Source organism: Somniosus microcephalus, chromosome 12, assembly GCF_052327205.1.
Source record: "Somniosus microcephalus isolate GS21.2 chromosome 12, FLI_Smic_1.0, whole genome shotgun sequence".
In the NCBI taxonomy this organism is placed as follows: Eukaryota; Metazoa; Chordata; class Chondrichthyes; order Squaliformes; family Somniosidae; genus Somniosus; species Somniosus microcephalus.
The window spans coordinates 130,691,711-130,712,811 of NC_140998.1; the positions used below are offsets into that span (position 1 = coordinate 130,691,711).

The window sequence follows — 21,101 nt, forward strand, 5'->3', positions numbered from 1 at the left end:
GTCGAAGGGAGACGGACCGAGGACGGAGTAGATCCGACACCGGGAGGCTGGGTGCCCATCGCTCAGAAGCGAGCCTGGGGTTCCCCATGTTTAACCAGGCGGGCCTTTGGACCCGGTTGGCCGGGCGGCAGTGGAAGGCCTTTCGCTCTGGACTCCCATGTCTGTTTTAGGTCGGGGACGGCTCATTGGAAAGCCCCGGTTTTCCCGGTCCCGCACTAAGAGAGAGGGAAGAGGAGAGAGAGAGAGAGAGACGGAAGAGGAGAGAGAGAGAGGGGGGGGAAGGAGAGAGAGGGGGGGGAAAGGATTTAGAGGCAGGCCACGGTGACCGTGCGCGGCCTAGCGCTTCAGGCCCGGCCGGGCTCTCGGGCCGCGACTCACCTCAGCTGAGCTCCCGCTTCGGGAGAGAGAGAGAGAGAGAGAGAGAGGGGGGTTAGGAGAGAGAGAGGGAGAGAAATTCCTGAATCAATACTAATGAATCAACAATTTCCTCACCTCCATTACCATTTTTTTAGCTTCAGGCCCGGCCGGTCTTTAATGGCCGCCACTCACCTCAGCTCAGCTCCCGCTCGGCAGTTTGAAGGATTAGGCCCCGCCCACAAATGCCATGAAATGCCCCCCAATTGGTCAACCATCACGTCACTCAAAGCTAATGAGCGGTAGGATTGGTGAACCGCTAATGAGTGGATTTTGTCCGTTTTTTGAAAGTTTTTTGTATACTGTCCGAACAATTTTTGTCTGACCAGAAAATAAATATGCCTATGAGACTCCCCTAATCATAAGCTTTCTTTTGATATAACATATGTGTAGTTACGCTCTATAACTTTTGAGTGATGCCCCGGACAGACAGACAGACAGACAGACACCACGATCCTTTTATATATATAGACTAGCTGGGGGTGCCCGGCGGTGCTAAGGTTTTTTGAGGGCATGTTGTTGGAAGAGAGAGAGGGAGCGACTGGGGGGAAGAGAGAGAGGGAGCGACTGGGGGGAAGAGAGAGAGGGAGCGACTGGGGGGAAGAGAGAGAGGGAGCGACTGGGGGGAAGAGAGAGAGGGAGCAACTGGGGGGAAGAGAGAGAGAGCGACTGGGGGGAAGAGAGAGAGAGAGAGAGAGAGCGACTGGGGGGGAAGAGAGAGAGAGAGCGACTGGAGGGAAGAGAGAGAGAGAGCGACTGGGGGGAAGAGAGAGAGAAAGCGACTGGGGGAAGAGAGAGAGAAAGCGACTGGGGGGAAGAGAGAGAGAGCGACTGGAGGGAAGAGAGAGAGAGCGCGACTGGGGGAAGAGAGAGAGCGACTGGAGGAAAAGAGAGAGAGAGCGACTGGGGGGAAGAGAGAATGAGCGACTGGGGGGGGAAGAGAGAGAGAGAGAGCGACTGGGGGGAAGAGAGAGAGCAACTGGGGGGAAGAGAGAGAGCGACTGGGGGGAAGAGAGAGAGCGACGGGGGGAAGAGAGAGAGTGACTGGGGGGAAGAGAGAGAGCGACTGGGGGGAAGAGAGAGAGGGAGCGACTGGGGGGGAAGAGAGAGAGGGAGCGACGGGGGAAGAGAGAGAGAGCGACTGGGGGGAAGAGAGAGAGAGAGAGAGAGCGACTGTGGGGAAGAGAGAGTGAGAGCGACTGTGGGGAAGAGAGAGAGCGACTGGGGGGAAGAGAGAGAGAGAGCGACTGGGGGGAAGAGAGAGAGAACGCGACTGGGGGAAGAGAGAGAGAAAGCGACTGGGGGGAAGAGAGAGAGAGCGACTGGAGGGAAGAGAGAGAGCGACTGGGGGAAAAGAGAGAGAGAGCGACTGGGGGGAAGAGAGAATGAGCGACTTGGGGGGGAAGAGAGAGAGAGAGCAACTGGGGGGAAGAGAGAGAGAGCGCGACTGAGGGGAAGAGAGAGAGAGCGACTGGGGAAGAGAGAGAGAGAGCAACTGGGGGGAAGAGAGAGAGAGCGTGACTGGGGGAAGAGAGAGAGAGCGCGACTGGGGGGAAGAGAGAGAGAGCGCGACTGGGGGGGAGAGAGAGAGCGCGACTGGGGGGAAGAGAGAGAGAGCGACTGGGGGGAAGAGAGAGAGAGCGACTAGAGGGAAGAGAGAGAGCGCGACGGGGAAGAGAGAGAGAGCGACTGGGGGGAAGAGAGAGAGAGAGCAACGGGGGGAAGAGAGAGAGAGCGTGACTGGGGGAAGAGAGAGAGAGCGCGACTGGGGGGAAGAGAGAGAGAGCGCGACTGGGGGGAGAGAGAGAGCGCGACTGGGGGGAAGAGAGAGAGAGCGACTGGGGGGAAGAGAGAGAGAGCGACTAGAGGGAAGAGAGAGAGCGCGACGGGGGAAGAGAGAGCGACTGGGGGGAAAAGAGAGAGAGAGCGACTGGGGGGGAAGAGAGAGAGCGCGACTGCGGGGAGGAGAGAGAGCGAGTGGGGGGAAGAGAGGGAGCAAGTGAAGGGAAGAGAGAGAACGAGTGGGGGAAGAGAGAGAGCGACTGGGGGGAAGAGAGAGAGCGACTGGGGGGAAGAGAGAGAGAGCGACTGGGGGGAAGAGAGAGAGAGAGTGACTGGGGGGAAGAGAGAGAGAGAGCGACTGGGGGGAAGAGAGAGAGAGAGCGACTGGGGGGAAGAGAGAGAGAGAGCGACTGGGGGAAGAGAGAGAGAGAGCGACTGGGGGGAAGAGAGAGGGACTGGGGGAAGAGAGAGAGAGAGCGACTGGGGGAAGAGAGAGAGAGAGCGACTGGGGGGAAGAGAGAGAGAGCGACGGGGGGAAGAGAGAGAGAGAGCGACTGGGGGGAAGAGAGAGAGAAAGCGACTGGGGGAAGAGAGAGAGAGAGCGACTGGAGGGAAGAGAGAGAGAGAGAGCGACTGGGGGGAAGAGAGAGAGAGCGACTGGGGGGAAAAGAGAATGAGCGACTGGGGGGAAGAGAGAGAGAAGGAGGGAGAGAGGGAAGGAGAGAGGAGGAGAGAGAGAGAGAGAGGGAAGGAGAGAGAGAGAGGGAAGGAGAGAGAGAGACGGGGGGAGAAGAGAGCGACTGGGGGGAGAGAGCGACTGTGGGGGAGAGAGAGACTGGGGGGAGAAAGAGAAAGAGAGAGAGAGAGACTGGGGGAGAGAGAGAGAGAGACTGGGAGTGTGAGAGAGAGAGGGAAGGAGAGAGGGAAGGAGAGAGAAGGAGAGAGAGAGGGAAGGAGAGAGAAGGAGAGAGAGGGGGAAGGAGAGAGAAGGAGAGGGAGAGAGAGAAGGAGAGGGAGAGAGGGAAGGAGAGAGAGAGAGAGGGAAGGAGAGAGAGAGAGAGGGAAGGAGAGAGAGAGAGAGAGAGGGAAGGAGAGAGACAGAGAGGGAAGGAGAGAGAGAGAGAGGGAAGGAGAGAGAGAGAGAGAGAGGGAAGGAGAGAGAGAGAGGGAAGGAGAGAGAGGGAAGGAGAGAGAGAGAGAGGGAAGGAGAGAGAGAGGGAAAGAGAGAGAGAGGGAAGGAGAGAGAGGGAAGGAGAGAGAGAGAGGGAAGGAGGGAGAGAGAGAGAGAAGGAGAGAGAGAGAGGGAAGGAGAGAGAGAGAGGGAAGGAGAGAGAGAGGGAAGGAGAGAGAGAGGGAAGGAGAGAGAGAGGGAAGGAGAGAGAGAGAGAGGGAAGGAGAGAGAGAGAGGGAAGGAGAGAGAGGGAAGGAGAGAGGGAAGGAGAGAGAGAGAGAGGGAAGGAGAGAGAGAGGGAAGGAGAGAGAGACTGGGTTTGAGAGAGAGCGAGAAAGAGACTGGGGGAGAGAGAGAGAGACTGTGGGTGGAAGAGAGAGAGAGACTGGGGGGAGAAGAGAAAGAGAGAGAGATTTGGGGGAAGAGAGAGAGACTGGGAGTGTGAGAGAGAGAGAGACTGGAAGTGTGAGAGAGAGACGGAGTGTGAGAGAGAGAGAGAGACTGGGAGTGTGAGAGAGAGAGAGATTGGGAGTGAGAGAGAGATTGGGAGTGAGAGAGAGAGAGAGAGAGTGGGAATGTGAGAGAGAGACTGGGAGTGTGAGAGAGAGAGACTGGGAGTGTGTGAGAGAGAGAGCGAGACTGGGAGTGAGAGAGAGAGAGACTGGGAGTGAGAGAGAGAGAGAGAGATACTGGGAGTGAGAGAGAGAGAGAGAGACTGGGAGGGTGAGAGAGAGAAACTGGGAGTGTGAGAGAGAGAGACTGGGAGTGTGAGAGAGAGAGACTGGGAGTGTGAGAGAAAGAGAGAGAGAGACTGGGAGTGTGAGAGAGAGAGAGGCAGAGACTGGGAGAGAGAGAGAGAGGGAGACTGGGAGTGAGAGAGAGAGAGAGAGACTGGGAGTGTGTGAGAGAGAGAGAGACTGGGAGTTTGTGAGAGGGAGAGAGAGAGACTGGGAGTGAGAGAGAGAGAGAGACTGGGAGGGTGAGAGAGAGAGACTGGGAATGTGTGAGAGAGAGAGAGACTGGGAGTGAGAGAGAGAGACTGGGAGTGTGAGAGAGAGAGACTGGGAGTGTGAGAGAGAGAGAGAGTGGGAGTGTGTGAGAGAGAGAGAGTGGGAGTGTGTGAGAGAGAGAGAGAGAGAGACTGGCAGAGAGAGAGAGATTGGGAGTGTGAGAGAGAGAGAGAGACTGGGCCGCCGCGGCTGCTCACCTGGTGGCTTTGGGTCGGGCTCTGGGACGGGGCTGTTGACGCCACGGGGAAGTTTTGTGCGCGGCGGCTCCCGGCACGGACCGCCGCGGCCGGTCACCTGGTGGCTTTGGGTCCGGCTCTCGGGCGGCGCGGTTGACGCCGCGGGGAGCCCCGGGACCGGGCCGAAGGGGTGAAAGCCCGCGTGAGTCCCCGGGCTGCAGCCGCAAACTGAGCCGAGCCCTGATGCCGTTGGCCGAGGCGAAGACGATGACCTGGTCGCGGAAATGAATGGCCTTCAGCAGGTTCCGGGCATTGTCTAAACTGGCGACTAAAACAAATTGATCGGCGTCCGCCTCGGGCCCAGGGGGCAGCGGCATCGCGCCGGGAATCCGCTCAACTCAAGGCCCAGGCTTCCCGGGCCGGCACAGCCGCTCAAAATGGCCATCAAAGTAGGCGAGCCTCCGGGCGAAGGGCAGGGGAGCACTTCATTTCTAACTGTTCCTAAATACAATTTAAAACTGAAATAAATTGTTCTTTTCCTTAGTTCCCTACCACACAGAAAGTGGCAAAAATAAATAAAGTTAGGAATCAAGATGGCGGCCACTCACCTCTGGTCAGAAGGATTAGGCCCGCCCACACACGCAATGTGACGCACCGATTGGTCAACCATCAGGTCACTGAACTGTAGGATTGGTCAATCATCACGTCACTCAACTGTAGGATGGCCCGCCCGCACACGCAATGAACCCGCCCCCGTGACGCAGCGATTGGTCGACCGTTAGGTCGCTCGACTGTACGATTGGTCAACCTTCACATCACTCAATGCTAATGAGGGGATAATGAGCGGAATTTTGAACGTTTTTTGGATACCGTCAGCACAATTTTTGTCTCACCGAAAAGTAAATACGCTTATGACCGTTCCGGAATCGTAAGCTTTCTTTTGATGTAACACGCGTGTAGGTACGCTCTATAACTTTTGAGTGTATAGAGTACGGACAGACAGACAGACAGACAGAAGAGCAATTTTATATATATATATAGATATAGATAGATACTTCTATAGGGTCACCTCTCAGTTGCCTTCTTTTATTGCGATTGCAGGATGATTTGATCAATGCCTCAACTGGCTGAGCCAACAGAGGAGCATATATTAATTTTTTTAATGAACAAAGCAAATAGTGCTTCCATAATATAGGTGGAATATGGAGCAGGCACCCATTAAAGAGGCACAGTCACTGTAAGTGAGGAAGAACAGCCAGACAGCTGCCCATCAGGCTGATTGGGATGATATCATTCATAAACAGCATAATTATATTTTTGTTTTAGTTATTTTTACTTTTTGGGAGGGAACTTAAAGAAATAAGTGAAGTTAAAAGTAGATTGTATAATTTTGGTTTTAGTATTCATCTCAGCCCCAGGACATTGCTGCAGGAGTTCCTAGGCCCAACCATCTTCAGCTGCTTCATCAATGACTTTCCCTCCATCATAAGGTTGGAAGTGGGGATGTTCGCTGATGATTGCACAGTGTTCAGTTCCATTCGCAACTCCTCAGATAATGAAGCTGTCCGTGCCGGCATACAGCAAGACCTGGATGACATTCAGGCTTGAATTGATAAGTGGCAAGTAACATTCGTGCCACACAAGTGCCAGGCAATGACTATCTCCAACAAGAGAGAACCTAACCACTGCCCCTTGACATTCAATGGCATTACCATCGCCGAATACCCCAGCATCATTATCCTGGGGGGTCACCATTGACCAGGAACTTAACTGGACCAGCCACATAAATACTGTGGCTACAAGAACAGATCAAAGGCCGGGTATTCTGCAACGAGTGTCTCACCTCCTGACTCCCCAAAGCCTTTACACCATCTACAAGGCACAAGTAAGGAGTGTGATGGAATACTCTCCACTTGCCTGGATTAGTGGAGCTCCAACAACACTCAAGAAGCTCAACACCATCCAGGACAAAGCAGCCCGCTTGATTGGCACTTCATCCACCACCTTAAACATTCACTCCCTCCACCACCAGCGCACCGTGGCTGCTGTGTACTAGATGCACTGCAGCAACTCGCCAAGGCTTCTTCGACTGCACCTCCCAAACCCACGACCTCTATAACCTAGAAGGACAAGGGCAGCTGACACATGGGAACACCACCACCTCCAAGTTCCCCTCCAAGTCACACACCATCCTGACTTAGAAGTATATCGCCGATCCTTCATGGTCGCTGAGTCAAAATCCTGGAACTCCCTCCCTAACAACACTATGGGAGTACCTTCACCACATGGGCTGCAGCGGTTCAAGAAGGTGGCTCACCACCACCTTCTCAAGGGCAATTAGAGATGGACAATAATGCTGGCCTTGCCAGCGACGCCCACATCCCAGGAGCGGATAAAATAAAGTTATTTAATATGATGAAGGGATGGGGCAGGATAGGTAGAAACAGACTTTAATTGAGGAGTTTATAATGAGGGGATATAGATACAAGTTTAACTGTAAGAGAGCAAGAGAAACATTTTTTACACAGAGGTTTGTGAGGCTGTGGAATGAATGACTCGGGTTAGTGAATGAAGCAAAGACCATCTCAACATTCAAGATTAGGTTAGATAGGTAGTTGAAGGAAAAGGAAATAAAGGGCCATGGGAACAGGGCAGGCACGTGGAATTAGGGTTACTGCTCGAGTGGAGATAAATACCACATGGACTGGTTGGGTCGAATGGTCTGCTTCCATGTTGTAATTTCCCTGTAATTGCTGAACTCTTTGCGCTGATGGTATGAAAGTTACAGCAGAGGAGTGGAAGAACACCTATGGAAATCTATATCCATAGACTGTAACTTCTGAAATGTATTTATTTTGTGCCCTTTAACAAGTGCCTAAGCTAGTCAACTGCATGCAACCTACTGTATCATTGAAGTCAATGGAAAGAATAATCGAGCAGAATGCAAAACTGGCTTCCGACTCACTGTTGCCCGTTTTACGTTAATGGCCCAAGACCAATTTATACCCCAATGCTTCAACCAACAATGACATTCCATTTGTTCAAGGACATGTCCAGGTTGCGTTTGCTTAACCACTACACAAGCAATATTTTCCATTGTTTTCCTCTGTGACTTGCTTATGCTACCATCGTAAAGCTCTGCAGATGATTGTTTTGTGGACAGAAGGCACATTGCATTGATCCCTTTTGAGGGTTAGAGCAGAATTTCTTCACAATTTAAATGAACTTGTCAACTATTTTTTTTTAATTGTCTAGAAAATATGCTTCTCAGCATTCCAAAGTGTGGTGACAGAGGTATGTTTATGGGTTTACTCCCAGGGCAAGCTCCCAACTTCAACCCTTATGCCATCTAAGGGCGGCAGGGGGTGAGGAATGGGAAGAGGTGGCAGGTCATAAGGCAGGTCAAGCGGTGCTCTATGGGTTAATCTCCTGATAGCTGGTTATTAAGCTGCACAGATAGGATTCTGGGAGCAGATCACCCGACCGACCTGAGATAGGGGCCACACCGTGTGGTGAGAACAGACCTAACACGAGGAAGGGGAAGAAAAATGCAACTATTTAACGTCCTCATGTACAGAGAGACAACTCAAAGCATTTTGCAAGGTGGAGGAAAGTCATTGGATGCTGAGAAGAAGATAAAACAAATGAAGAAAAGGTTTTTGAGGAAGCTTTTGAAATCGGAGGTGGTAAGGTGAGGTAATGTTGGAGGAGCAGTTTGCAAAGGACATGGGTGTAGTGACTGAAAGAGTGGGCACTGATGAGACAGTGGGGAAGAAGGAGCCAGAAGAGTGGAAGACGCATGTGGGGCAGATGGGTGGAGCAGATCGGTGAAATAAGGTGTGTTGAGGCCATGGAGAGATTAGAAAGTGAGGACAAAGATCTGGAAGTGAATTCACTGAACACAGGGAACCAATGAAGCTTGGGAAGGACAGCGGTGATAGGAATGTGTGAGAGAACACAGGCCACAGCATTCTCAATGAGCTGGGATTTGTGGAGGGGGAGACTGACTAAGAGAACATGAAGAAATCTAGCTCCAAGGTGCTGAAGGATTTTGGCAGCAATGAGGAGAGGTAGAGATGGAAGAGGTGAATTATGGGAGATGGAAGAGCTTAATCTTGGTAATGGAATGGATGTAAGGGAGGAAACTGGGTCGAGCGGTACACTGAGGTGCCGCATCTCTGGATTTTGATTGCTACCTTAGAACAAAATTAAAACATACTCTGTGGGTCCAACAGATTTTCATAATGACCTCAGAACATTCAACAATAGACATTGGCAGGGGTTCATTGCTGAGGACACTAATGGACTGAAAATGGAAATCTAAAGCCCATTTAGTACTGAACGGTTTGAAAGTGTGATTAATGTCAGCAATATTTTGTTTATCAGGGGTTTACAAAGCAATAAATGACTCCTGTGTGAATTAAATGCCAGAACGTTTAATCAAAGTGCTAGTGCCATTTGTTATCGAATAAAGCTTCTGCTAACTGAACACAGGCTATTGCTATTATACTTTATTTTAGGAACTAAAGATGTTACACGGGTAATGACAAGGCTAACATGAGGACTGGGCCCTAAAAGCACTTGCAGTAATTGACTGTTGGGACACATTTGGTTCTTCTTAATAACCCAGGAATCCCAATGCCAGGTTATAGTGGGGCCGATTTTCTTCTGTGCTCCGTGTGCACCTATTTCTGGGGTGCAAATAGGCAAAGAAGGGGCAAAGACCCCTTGCACTCGGTTTCTGCCCCGTTTGCATTTCACGTGCATTTATGTTCACGGTTCGGCTTGGGCCAGAGACATTGCGCTTCAAAGAGGTGCTAGCATGCAAGTTTAACTTAAAAGAGCTGGAAGTAATATCATTGAGGTGTTCGCATCTGTCTCTTCCTTAAATGTTAATGGAAGGTCATGTGATGGCACCCACATCATATCAAGAAACGGCTGAGCGCACTGGATACAGCAAATGCTATGGGCCCCGACAACATCCCGGCTGTCGTGCTGAAGACTTGTGCTCCAGAACTAGCCGCGCCTCTAGCCAAGCTGTTCCAGTACAGCTGCAACACTGGCATCTATCTGACAATGTGGAAAACTGCCCAGGTATGTCCTGTCCACAAAAAGCAGGACAAATCCAACCCGGCCAATTACCGTCCCATCAGTCTACTCTCAATCATCAGCAAAGTGATGGAAGGTGTCATCGACACCCATCAAGGCAGCATTGGACCGAGTCTGGCATCAAGGAGCCCTAGTAAAACTGAAGTCAATGGGAATCAGGGGGAAAACGCTCCACTGGCTGGAGTCATACCTAGCACAAAGGAAGATGGTTGTGGTGGTTGAAGGTCAATCATCACAGCCCCAATACATCGCTGCAGGAGTTCCTCAGGGCAGTGTCCTAGGCCCAACCATCTTCAACTGCTTCATCAATGACCTTCCCTCCAACATAAGGTCAGAAATGGGGATGTTCGCTGATGACTGCAGCGTTCAGCGCCATTCACAACTCCACAGATAATGAAGCAGTCCATGCCCGCATGCAACAAGACCTGGGCAACATTCAGGCTTGGACTGATAAGTGGCAGGTAACATTCGGGCCACAGAAGTGCCAGGCAATGACTATCTCCAACAAGCGAGAGTCTAACCACCTCCCCTTGACATTCAATGGCATTACCATTGCCGAATCCCCCACTATCAACATCCTGGGGGTCACCATTAACCAGAAACTTAACTGGATCAGCCACATAAATACTGTGGCAACAAGAGCAGGTCAGAGGCTAGGTATTCTGCGGCGAGTGTCTCACCTCCTGACTCCCCAAAGCCTTTCCACCATCTACAAGGCACAAGTCAGGAGTGTGATGGAATACTCTTCACTTGCCTGGATGAGTGCAGCTCCAACAACACTCAAGAAGCTCAACACCATCCAGGACAAAGCAGCCCGCTTGATTGGCACCCCATCCACCACCTTAAACATTCACTCCCTCCACCACCGGCGTACCGTGGCTGCAGTGTGTACCATCTACAAGATGTACTGCAGCAACTCGCCAAGGCTTCTTCGGCAGCACCTCCCAAACCCGCGACCTCTTCCACCTAGAAGGACATGGGCAGCAGGTGCATGGGAACACCACCACCTGCAAGTTCCCCTCCAAGTCACACACCATCCTGACTTAGAAATATATCGCTGATCCTTCATCGACGCTGGGTCAAAATCCTGGAACTCCCTCCCTAACAGCACTGTGGGAGTACCTTCACCACACAGACTGCAGCGGTTCAAGAAGGCGGCTCACCACCACCTTCTCAAAGGCAACTAGGGATGAGCAATAAATGCTGGCATTGCCAGCGATGCCCTGGTCCCATCTTCATGGAAAGAGCACTTGGGAAATGTTTTCTTGTTTGTTTTGCAAACACACAATACGACGACCAAAGCCATGTTGAGAAGAATTTGTAGTGTGAATTACATTTGCAGATATTATGGTGAAAGTGATGAGCACTGCTCTACTGGCCCTTCTCTCCACTCAAATAAAAAACAAAAATGATTTGCTGGACACTCCTTCATGAAGGAAATGCTCCTTTGTAACTGGATTATAACCTACATTTTGTTGTGTAGCACTACGTCTGAATGCCTAAAAATACCCGTGTCTCATAAAGGCGAGGGTGATAAATAGAGTGATGAAGAAAATAGGGAGCTATTGATTGTTGATTAATATGCAGATCCTGTAATTAAACATTTTTCCAAGTATGGCAATTATAAGTTTAATACTTTTATCTTTTTTTTAAATTATTTTCTCAGGGATACAGCGGGGCAGGAACGATACCAGACTATCACAAAGCAGTACTACAGACGGGCCCAGGTGAGCTCCAGTATATTACACTCTGCATTTTTGGGAAGGAGCATAAAATAGAGAGATCATAAAATTGAGTTGAAAACTAACTGAAATTTAAAGCAAACAAGCTTTCTCTGATGGTTTAGTGGGTAAATGTTTTTGACTGAGTTCACATAATCATTACAAGTTGTTTTCATTTGTGCTTATATTTTCATCATTAGTCATATGTGGTATCACATGGACCATACAAATCATAAGGCCTAGGCTTGGTCCTTGCTGATTTTAACCATGGCTGCAGTCGAGGGTGATACAATTAGCCCTAGTGCTCCTGACTAGGAAGAGGAAAATTAAGCTGGAGTGCCTGCTTTTTGTCGCAACCCAGTGACTCTACCTGGAAGGTGACAGTACGGCTGTCAAGTGACAATAATCTCAGACTTAACTATGATATTCTCCACTGCCAAATAGTATGCTAGCGCGCAGGGACCCATTTTACTCCCCCCCCCCCCACCGAGAATGATGCATGGGAGGGGTTAAGATTAGGCCGAGTTCACTTACCAGCCTGAAGCCATACCATTCCTGTTGGTGACATCTTGTCTTCGCCAATTTTGAAGTTGACTGAGGCTCCCGCTGAGGCTGCAGCCCCACCCCCCACCTTTTCAAACTGGAGCCTCAGTGCCTGGACCCATATATAAATAATGTCCTTTTGATAGCAGGTATCAGAGGGCTGCTGGTGTCCATGAACTGCACTAAGTGTCAGCATGGGATGGAAATTGGAAAAACTAACAAACAAGGTTTCTATTGACTCATTGGTGAGTTCATTGTGTTGTGGTACTGAGCCGTGCAGATGAGGAATGTGGTTGCTTCGTTCCTTCATGTGATGGAAGCTATCAGATCTCACCCAAGGCAGAGTGAGGGGGTCAGTAAAATTAGTGAGTGGAAAAGTCAATCAGGATTCTTTATTCTGATTATTATTCAGTGATGACTGCTGCCAATATATGTACTGAGCTTTGTTGCTATGGCCTTCCACTGTGGAATAGCCCATTGACATACACGTATGAAGAACGGCCACTTGGGCAAGGTGCTAACTGGGTGCTGCCAGGTGGAAAACTACCTCAGCAAGTTCTTCCCCTCTGCAAAGGAGTAAAATTGGATGAAGAGATATAAAAAATGAAGAAACATTCCAAGATAAATGAGATTCTAAATATTTAAGTTGCTATTGGAATTAGAAAACAATTCCCAATGATAATTCGCTGCTGGCACTCTTACTAGCTGTTGTGTTTCGAATAAAATGCAAATAATAATCATTGGCTCTGCATATCTAACATTATTGAGTGAGCCAACTTGAACAGAGTGAAATTTACAGCAGATGCAATAGCCCTCAGTTTATAAGCGGATGTAAGAGCCTGGATTTGCATTTTTAGAGCAGTGGCTTTGAAGGCACAGGCCTCTTAATAGCTCAACATCAAAAGCTTGCTCTAGATCATGATAGCAATCCACATTGCTAAGATGCATTATAGCCATGGTAGGGTTGCTATCATGAGTGTAACTCATTTCCCATTAACTTCTGTAATAAATAGGTTTATTGCCCTTTATTTATAGGGAATCTTTTTGGTCTATGATATCACAAGTGAACGCTCCTTTCAACATATTATGAAATGGGCCAGCGATGTCGATGAGGTAAGAGAGGCAGTGACTCTGCATAATCTTATCTTTGAATATCGTTCAGATTTTAGCCTATTACTCACAGTGTGTGGTTTTCCCCCAGTATGCACCTGAAGGTGTTCAGAAAATTCTCATAGCCAACAAAGCTGATGAGGAACAGAAAAGGCAAGTAGGTGCAGAACAAGGTCAAAAGGTAAGTGTTTTTTGAATAATGCAGTTATTTACATAGATGGGGTTAAAATGATGGGTGATACTTTTTTTTCTTGGCAGTTTGTGGTATTCCAGGTCAGGTCAGGAACAAGTCCAATATAAGGACTAAAGTACAACAGTGACAATCGCCAACATCTGACAGGCACAGCAAATGCTGCCCAATCCCCATTGTCCACATCCTCTACCCTGGGTGTATCTGAACTGAGATGCTCGAGCTATGTGGACTTTGTCAGAGACTTTCTGCTAAGGTTGTCTTGACTCTTTGTGTTGAATCCTTGACAACCAGTCATGAGAGTTAGGGCTGGATTTTACTCACCGAGATGCGTTGAGGGCGGGACTGCTGCCTTCCAGGTTCTAGTCCCGCCCCCAGTGACGTCCGACACACAGACGCTATTTTCCCCTGATTGGCCTTGTTAAGCCCGCTCTGCGGGCTTGCTGGCCAATTAAGGGAAAGACGGTCAGATGACGTCAGTTGATGATGCTTCATCTGCCGGTTTTCTTAAAGGCACATGAACCATAAATTTTTGACAGTGTTTGACAGCATTAAGGTGCTGTCAAACACTGACAATCACTGTACACAGATGAGCCCAGTGTCCACCGACACGCTTGAGGCCTTCCACGACCGGTGGGCGCCACGGGGACTGGAGTGCATCATCAATCCAGCCAACCAAATTTTAATTTAATTTGTTAAGTTTTATTTAAAGTTTTATTAATTTACAGTAGATTTGTTTAAACACCAAAACCAAAAGAGTACACAGATGAGCCCTTGCACCCAGATTCTCCAGTGACTCTCTCCTTAGGATGAAACAGATGGCAGCTGCAGGTGAGGGTACAGAAACGTTCTGTCACTTCTCCCATTGAGGTGAGGCCACACAAACACTTCAAAGCTTGTCACCTACAGAAAAATCTAAACACATTATAAATGACTTTCCCAACATTTCCTTACCTCTGATACTCACCAGTGTCCCATTGCATCCTTCACACCACTTCTGCAGCTGTCATCTATACACCAACATACCAGACCCACAGCACGCCTCACTTACCCTGGCGGGGTTCCCCGATGTTGGGAAGCCCGCAGCAGAAGTCTCAAAATGGGAAAAAGCCTCTTAACTGCCTGTTAACTACATGTTAACAGGCAGTTAAGTGGCTATAATCCTCTTCCCGCCGCTAGGAGTCGGGTCTCTGTGCAAATCGGGGACCCGACTCCCGGGAAGATTGGTTGGAGGCGGGTTGGGAGCAGGTTCGGGGCCCGCTCCCAGTCTTTTTGACTTTCCCAGCAGTCCCGCCTCCAAACCCGCCTCCTCAGGGCTGGTAAAATCCAGCCCTTAATGTCCAACTCTGGCTAGATTCAGAAATTAGCTTCTGTCTCACTGTGCTGTATACTTGTCACTATTTGGCTGTTTCTCCCCTATTGCATTTGAAGATTTCTGTTACAGTACATGTATGATACTAAAGTGTATCTGGATTTGACATGCTCACTGTTCAATTGATATGTAAGTAATTATTATTTTGTTTTTTATTTTGAATTTTCTTTTTTATACTTTTTCCCCATTTTCATTTCTTTTTGTAGTCTCCTAGTTTTTTGGCAATGGATTCCAGCTGACAGCCTGTGAATATATGCCAAGCCTTGCTTGGTGACCAGCCAGTAGGGATGACATGTGCGGCCTGAAGGCGAGCACTTGGCAGATCAGTCAGCCTCACCGCCGCTTCACTTTGCTGTTATTGACATTCTAATGCAATTCACCATTTGAGATGCCAGACAGCAAATGTCAGCAAAGATTGGGATTCCCAACCTGGTCTCCTTATCAGTGTGTGCAGCAGTGTATCATTTTTCTTAGATAAGGGTATCCAGGGATATGGAGCTCGCTGAGTAAATGGAGCTGAGGTACAGATCCGCCATGATCTAATTGAATAGTGGAGCAGGCTTGAGGGACAGAATGGCCTACACCTGTTCCTAATGTTCCTATCATGCAACATGGCCAGATCATCACAAATTAAGAATGTGCAGGATGACTCAGGAGTCAGTGTTCCTACCTATCCTCAGTGTGGATTCATCATCTGCAGCAGAGCTGAACATTTCAGATATCAATTTTTATTTTTTAAAACATTGTTTAAACATTTTAAACCAAATATTATGTTGTTAATGTCCAGTTGAGCGCAGAAAATTGTGTAGCATTATGGTATCTTTAACTAGCACAATGTGAGTTAGTCAACATCTGAAGATACTTCCCAACCAATTAGCTTCCAAATATTCAAACCAGTGAGCATAAAGTGCATTATCTTCTGTTATGTTGTTTCATTTGATAGGAGCATACTAGATATGCTTAATATTGTATTCATTGTTTGGTCTATTGTTAAATTTTCTTTCAACATTTCCTTCCATAGCTTGCAAAAGAATATGGAATGGACTTCTTTGAAACAAGTGCCTGCACCAATTATAACATTAAAGAGGTCAGTGAAAACATTATATTCACAGAACTGTAAAAGTTTACAGCACAGAAGGAGGCCATTTGGCTCATTGTATCTTTGCCAGTTCTCTGCCAGAGCAATCCTAAATTAATCTCACTGCCCTGCTGCCTCCCCATAGCCCTGTAACCACTTTCCCCTTAACATATGCAGTGGCATCTGCCTCAACCTGCAGAAAAGCATTCCATGCTCCAACAACCCTCTGCATGAAGAAACTTCTCCTAATCTTTCTTCTGTCTCAATGACAATTTTAAATTGATGACCACCTGATCACTGACTCCACAGCCCTCTTCATCCTATCAAAACCCTTACTAATTTTTAAAATCTCTATTAAATCTCCTCTTATCCTTCACTGATCCAGTGGAAATAGTCTCAGTATCTCGAGTCTCTCCTCATAACTATAGTTTCCCATCCCTGGCATCATCGTTGACAACGTACATTGAAAATCCAACGCTACAGTTTAAATATTGAATATAAAATATGAATGTATTTTGTAATTTCGTGTATTAAGTATACCGACTATTATTTTAATTGTCTGTAAGGCACTAACATTTATCTATCTGAAGGGATATATATTACAACACAGCCTATATATAGGAGGGCATTTGGCCCATCTTGTCTATGCCAGGTCTTTGCTAAACCATTGGCCAGGACATGAACCGGGCCTTGTTTGTGGCAGGCAAGAATTCTACTATTGAACCACCAATGATAAATTATGTAAATTCAGTTGACAATTCATTTTTTATGCTGACAAAATTATCCTTCATTAAAACCACTAGTGAGATTTAGTGCTCATAAATAATAGCTTTTTCAAGAATAGTTATTGCTTCAGCACATAATTGTTTCCCCTCTCATTCGCTGAATATTGAAATGTAATTTTGTCTAATGATGGGGTGGGATGAAAAGTATACGTACACATGTGTCTTCTTAATAAATTAAACATGGCAGTTGATTTGTTGCTTTCGTAACCTTGCAGTATTTTGATGCGTTTTTATTCCATAGTCATTTACTCGACTGACAGAACTAGTGTTACAGACCCATAAGAAGGAACTTGATGGGCTTCGACTATCAACCCATGATGAACTTGGTATAGCTGATTTAGAGGCGGATGACAGCAAAACCGAAGGGATGGGTAACTCACAGAAAGCCTGCTGGTGCTAGAAATGTAGCAAAAAAAATCCAATTCAGGTGTCTGAGTCATGCCTCAAGAATTCAAGACCTGGTTGCCTGCTGCTACTTTGTGCCACCTTAAATATTCATCTGAATCCTGCTTCTCTCTTGAGTTGGACTAATTCTTCCAGTCGATTCCTGTAGGTGTTGTATTTTTGTCCCAGCTCCGTGGTTGAACCACTTCTTGGACCAGGCTTGTCTGCTGTGCATTTTGTACAGTTACTGTGCTGTGATTCGTGTTCAGGTCCTCGACTGATGGTTCAGTAGCCCAGTTTCCACAGGACTGCTGTTTCAGTATTTGTTTTGTATGTGAACAGCCCTTCCAGGTAATGCGCGTCGCTGTTGGTTTCAAGATCAGTTGTGTATCATGTCAATTTCCTGGAATTCCCCCATTTGTGCACTTAGTAATTCGTTTCTTCAATATGCTTTTAAAACATTTTTGGCCATGCTCACTAAAAGTGCTCTGTCATGCTGCTGCTCAATTAATAATTTTTGACTCCAACTAAAGCTTGAGGTTATGACATCTAGAACAGGACACTGTTATTTGAGGGCACAGTCAAAAGGTGATTTTGTTAATTTAGATTAACCCTTTTTTATATTTTAAAAGAGCCTTGTGAAATGAACAGTTATCTCCCCTGCTCATTTTAAGTCTAGCACTGCCCTGCTAGATTAATGCCCTGAATGATGTTTTTGACTGATTTGACATAATAGTTACAAGTTGCTTTCACTTGTGCTTATATTTGTCATTTGCTCCATGAATTTCCAGTCTTCACTAGAGATCTTAAAATCAGTAGAAGTTTGTTGCTTGGAGTAAATAGATGACTGATACAGCAATCTCTCACATGTCACCATTGACTTTCCACCATTGGCCACGCCAGAAACAGAAATTTAAGGAAACTATTTTCTAAGGGACAGCTGTGTAACTAAACCGGTAATCCATTCCATTCAAATTTCATTCCATTGCCGGTTTCAGTTTACAGTTCTTGTGAAATTAAGTGATTTTTAAATTTTGCATTTTAACACTTAGAATACTGAAGAATTGTATAAAAATTAAGAATTAGAATTTTCAATGCTGAATATTCTGTGCATTTAGAGTTCCATAATTCTGATTGTTTTGTGAATTCTCTTTTAATATTGGCATTACAAATTTACAAAAATTAAATCACTTTTGCAGCAGTGTGACAGATATGTGCAGAGTTTGGAGGATTAATCAGTGGAAATACACATTGGTGATTTAAAGAAAAAGGCGAGAAGTCCTATTTTTTCTTTGTAATTAATGACCCACTAACAAAATTGCATTCTCAGAAATTGCATGATTGAATGATTATTGTCCACGCCATTTTGTTTAGCAGGCCATTAATTCTGAAGAAAACGAGGCATTCTGTTTTTAATGAAAGTAGGAATTTGGAGTCCCGAGTGATATGCTACTGCAGGGGGTCAATGTTAACATTTCTTCATAACTGCGAACACCAACGTTCAGTTGACAGTCTGTATAAATTGCTTTCCTCTCAGTGGTAGAATGCAATGTTAATGATAAAGGTTGAACTAATTCTGTGGTTTATTGAAATTTGGTTGTTTGAACCCGATGTTTTGAATATTTGTGCTTTTAGGTCTTTTCCTCTTGTAATCAAAGTATATATGAATACAACAACTTCCCGATGTTCTTCACTCTGCCTGGAAGAGTCAAATGAAAGTGATATGCTGAGTTAAAGCATCTTAATTTTCTTAATTGCTGTATTTGTGAGAGGAAATGTACAATTTGACTTGAATTAATTGTATTATCTGCTATTGAAAACCATGATTTTATTCACAGATGTTTACAAATAAATTTCATCAAGGGTTTCATTGTGTTGCTTATGTCGATTTACAAGTATAATTGAATTAATAGACTGTAACAGTTTTCAATCTTACTCTCAGCCTACCAGTTACATCTGTAAAAAGAAATGTATCACCAGTAATTTCCTCGAATCATTCCCTCGGTTCCTTAAAAAGTTTTACTAGGGATTTGCTTGTGTTTGATCTGTCACTCCAGTAATTTCCGAATGATCTTTCTCTGTTCCAACACTTGGTCCATTTGATATTTTATGCATTAGACATTGTATCTGCATTCTTGTGCTGAGGCTGAGGGTTGAACAATTTCATGTGCAAGACAATGTGACTCCTGAAAAGTTACATCTTACAGATATAAATGGGGTACACAGATGTTTCCAAACACAAGAGTTTCAGTAAGAATTCTAGCGAAGACTGAAAGAGATTTAGAGCTTGATTTTCCAAGCCCCGAGGAGGCGGGTTTGGAGGCGGGAGTGGTGGGAAAATTGCAGAATCGTGGGGCAGGAACCCATCCCGCCCCCAATCCACCTCCGTGCCAATGTCCCAGGAGGCAGGTACTCGACCTGTGCTGGGAGCCGCCTCCCCGAGGCGGGAAGGGGATTAGTGCCAATTAACTGCCTGTTAACAGGTGGCTAACAGGCAGTTTTTTGCCTAATACCTATTTTTAGCCCTAAAGTGTGGGCTGTCCGACAGCTCCGAACCACGGCAAGTTAGCGAGGCGGACCGTTGGTCTGCAGGGGTTGGAGGGGTCGAAATGTCCGTTGTGCAGGAGAGTGATGGGTGCATGTGTGCAGAGGTAAGTGTGTGAGGTAAGTGTAAAGTGTTTAATAAGTTTTACTTACCTTTACTTTCTCCTGCAGGCTTCCTTCCTTCAGTTCTCGGGAGTCCCTCAGCCCACTGGCACAGAAAGCAGAATGGCCGCTGAACTGTCAAAAGCTGCAGCCTCTGCTTTCTGGTCTGGAGAGCTCTCTAACTGAGTCTGAGTAGAAGGACTCGAGTTAGAAGACAGATTGTCCGTGTTTGACAGCTTCACAGAGCCGTCAAACGCTGATTTTTCATCTGTCAAAAGCTCTTGACAGATGAAATGTCAATCACTGATGTCACCAGTAACCAGGTGTCCCTTAATTGGCCTGCTGAGCCCGCTGGGCGGGCTTAACAAGGTCAATCAAGGGAAAATAGTGTGGGTTGGCCACAAGTCGATGGAGGCGGGACTACAACCCAAAAAGTTGAAGTCCCGCCTCCAAAAGCTACCCATTGACAAAATCGAGCCCTTAACATTTAAGTATTGAGGCATAGAGTACAAAAGCCAGGAAGTTATGCTAAACTTTTATAAATCACAAGTTCGGCCCCAGCTGGAGTATTGTGTCCAATTCTGGACACCACACTTTAGAACATAAGAAGTAAGAGCAGGAGTAGGCCATATGGCCCCCCGAGCCTGCTCCGCCATTCAATAAGATCGTGGCTGATCATCGACCTCAACTCCACTTTCTGGCCCGATCTCCATATCCCTTGATTCCCCTAGAGTCCAAAAATCTATCTATCTCAGCCATGAATATACTCAAAGGCTCAGCATTCACAGCCCACTGGGGCAGAGAATGCCAAAGATTCACAACCCCCTGAGTGAAGAAATTCTTCCTCATCTCTGTCTTAAATGGCCTACCACTTATCCTGAGACTATGCCCCCTAGTTCTATACTCTCCAGCCAGGGGAAACAACCTCTCAGCATCTACCCTGTCAATCCCCTTCAGAATTTTGTAAGTTTCAATGAGATCACCTCTCATTCTTCTAAACTCCAAAGAGTATAGGCCCATTCTACACAATCTCTCATCATAGGACAGCCCTCTCATCCCAGGAATCAATCTAGTGAACCTTTGTTGCACCGCCTCCAAGGCAAGTATATCCTTCCTTAGATAAGGAGACCAAAACTATGCACAGTATTCCAGGTGTGGTCTCACCAAGGCCCTGTACAATTGTAGCAAGACATCCTTACTCTTATACTCCAACCCCCTTGCAATAAAGGCCAACATGCTATTTGCCTTGCTTATTGCTTGCTGTACCTGCATGCTAGCTTTCTGTGTTTCTTGCATGAGGACACGCAAATCTCTCTGAACACCAACATTTGAACGTTTCTCACCATTTAAAAAAGATTCTGTTTTTCTATTCTTCCTACCAAAGTGAATAACCTCACATTTCCCTACATTATACTCCATCTGCCACCTTACTGCCCACTCACTTAGTCTATCTATATCCCTTTGCAGACTTTTTGGGGTCGATTTTCCTGGAGCCGTCAGGCGGGGTTTCTGGCGTGTGGGGGGGGGGGGGAAATCCCAAATTCGGGGGTCCCGACACCATCCCGCCCAAAACCCCGCTCCACGCAAGTTTCAGAGGCGGCGGGTACCCG

General features: G+C 47.0%; 1 protein-coding gene across 1 annotated transcript in view; it reads left to right on the forward strand.

Annotated features, from left to right (window-relative positions):
- Nucleotides 1–18,712, forward strand: part of rab15 (RAB15, member RAS oncogene family) — a 348,654-nt gene extending 329,942 nt beyond the window's left edge. The window contains exons 3-7 of the mRNA XM_086003565.1: nucleotides 11,329–11,389; nucleotides 12,962–13,039; nucleotides 13,128–13,217; nucleotides 15,620–15,685; nucleotides 16,703–18,712. Coding sequence (XP_085859691.1) covers nucleotides 11,329–11,389; nucleotides 12,962–13,039; nucleotides 13,128–13,217; nucleotides 15,620–15,685; nucleotides 16,703–16,861 — 454 coding nt within the window. The 3' untranslated portion in view covers nucleotides 16,862–18,712. The remainder of the gene's footprint in view (nucleotides 1–11,328; nucleotides 11,390–12,961; nucleotides 13,040–13,127; nucleotides 13,218–15,619; nucleotides 15,686–16,702) is intronic.
- The last annotated feature ends 2,389 nt before the right edge of the window (nucleotides 18,713–21,101 follow it).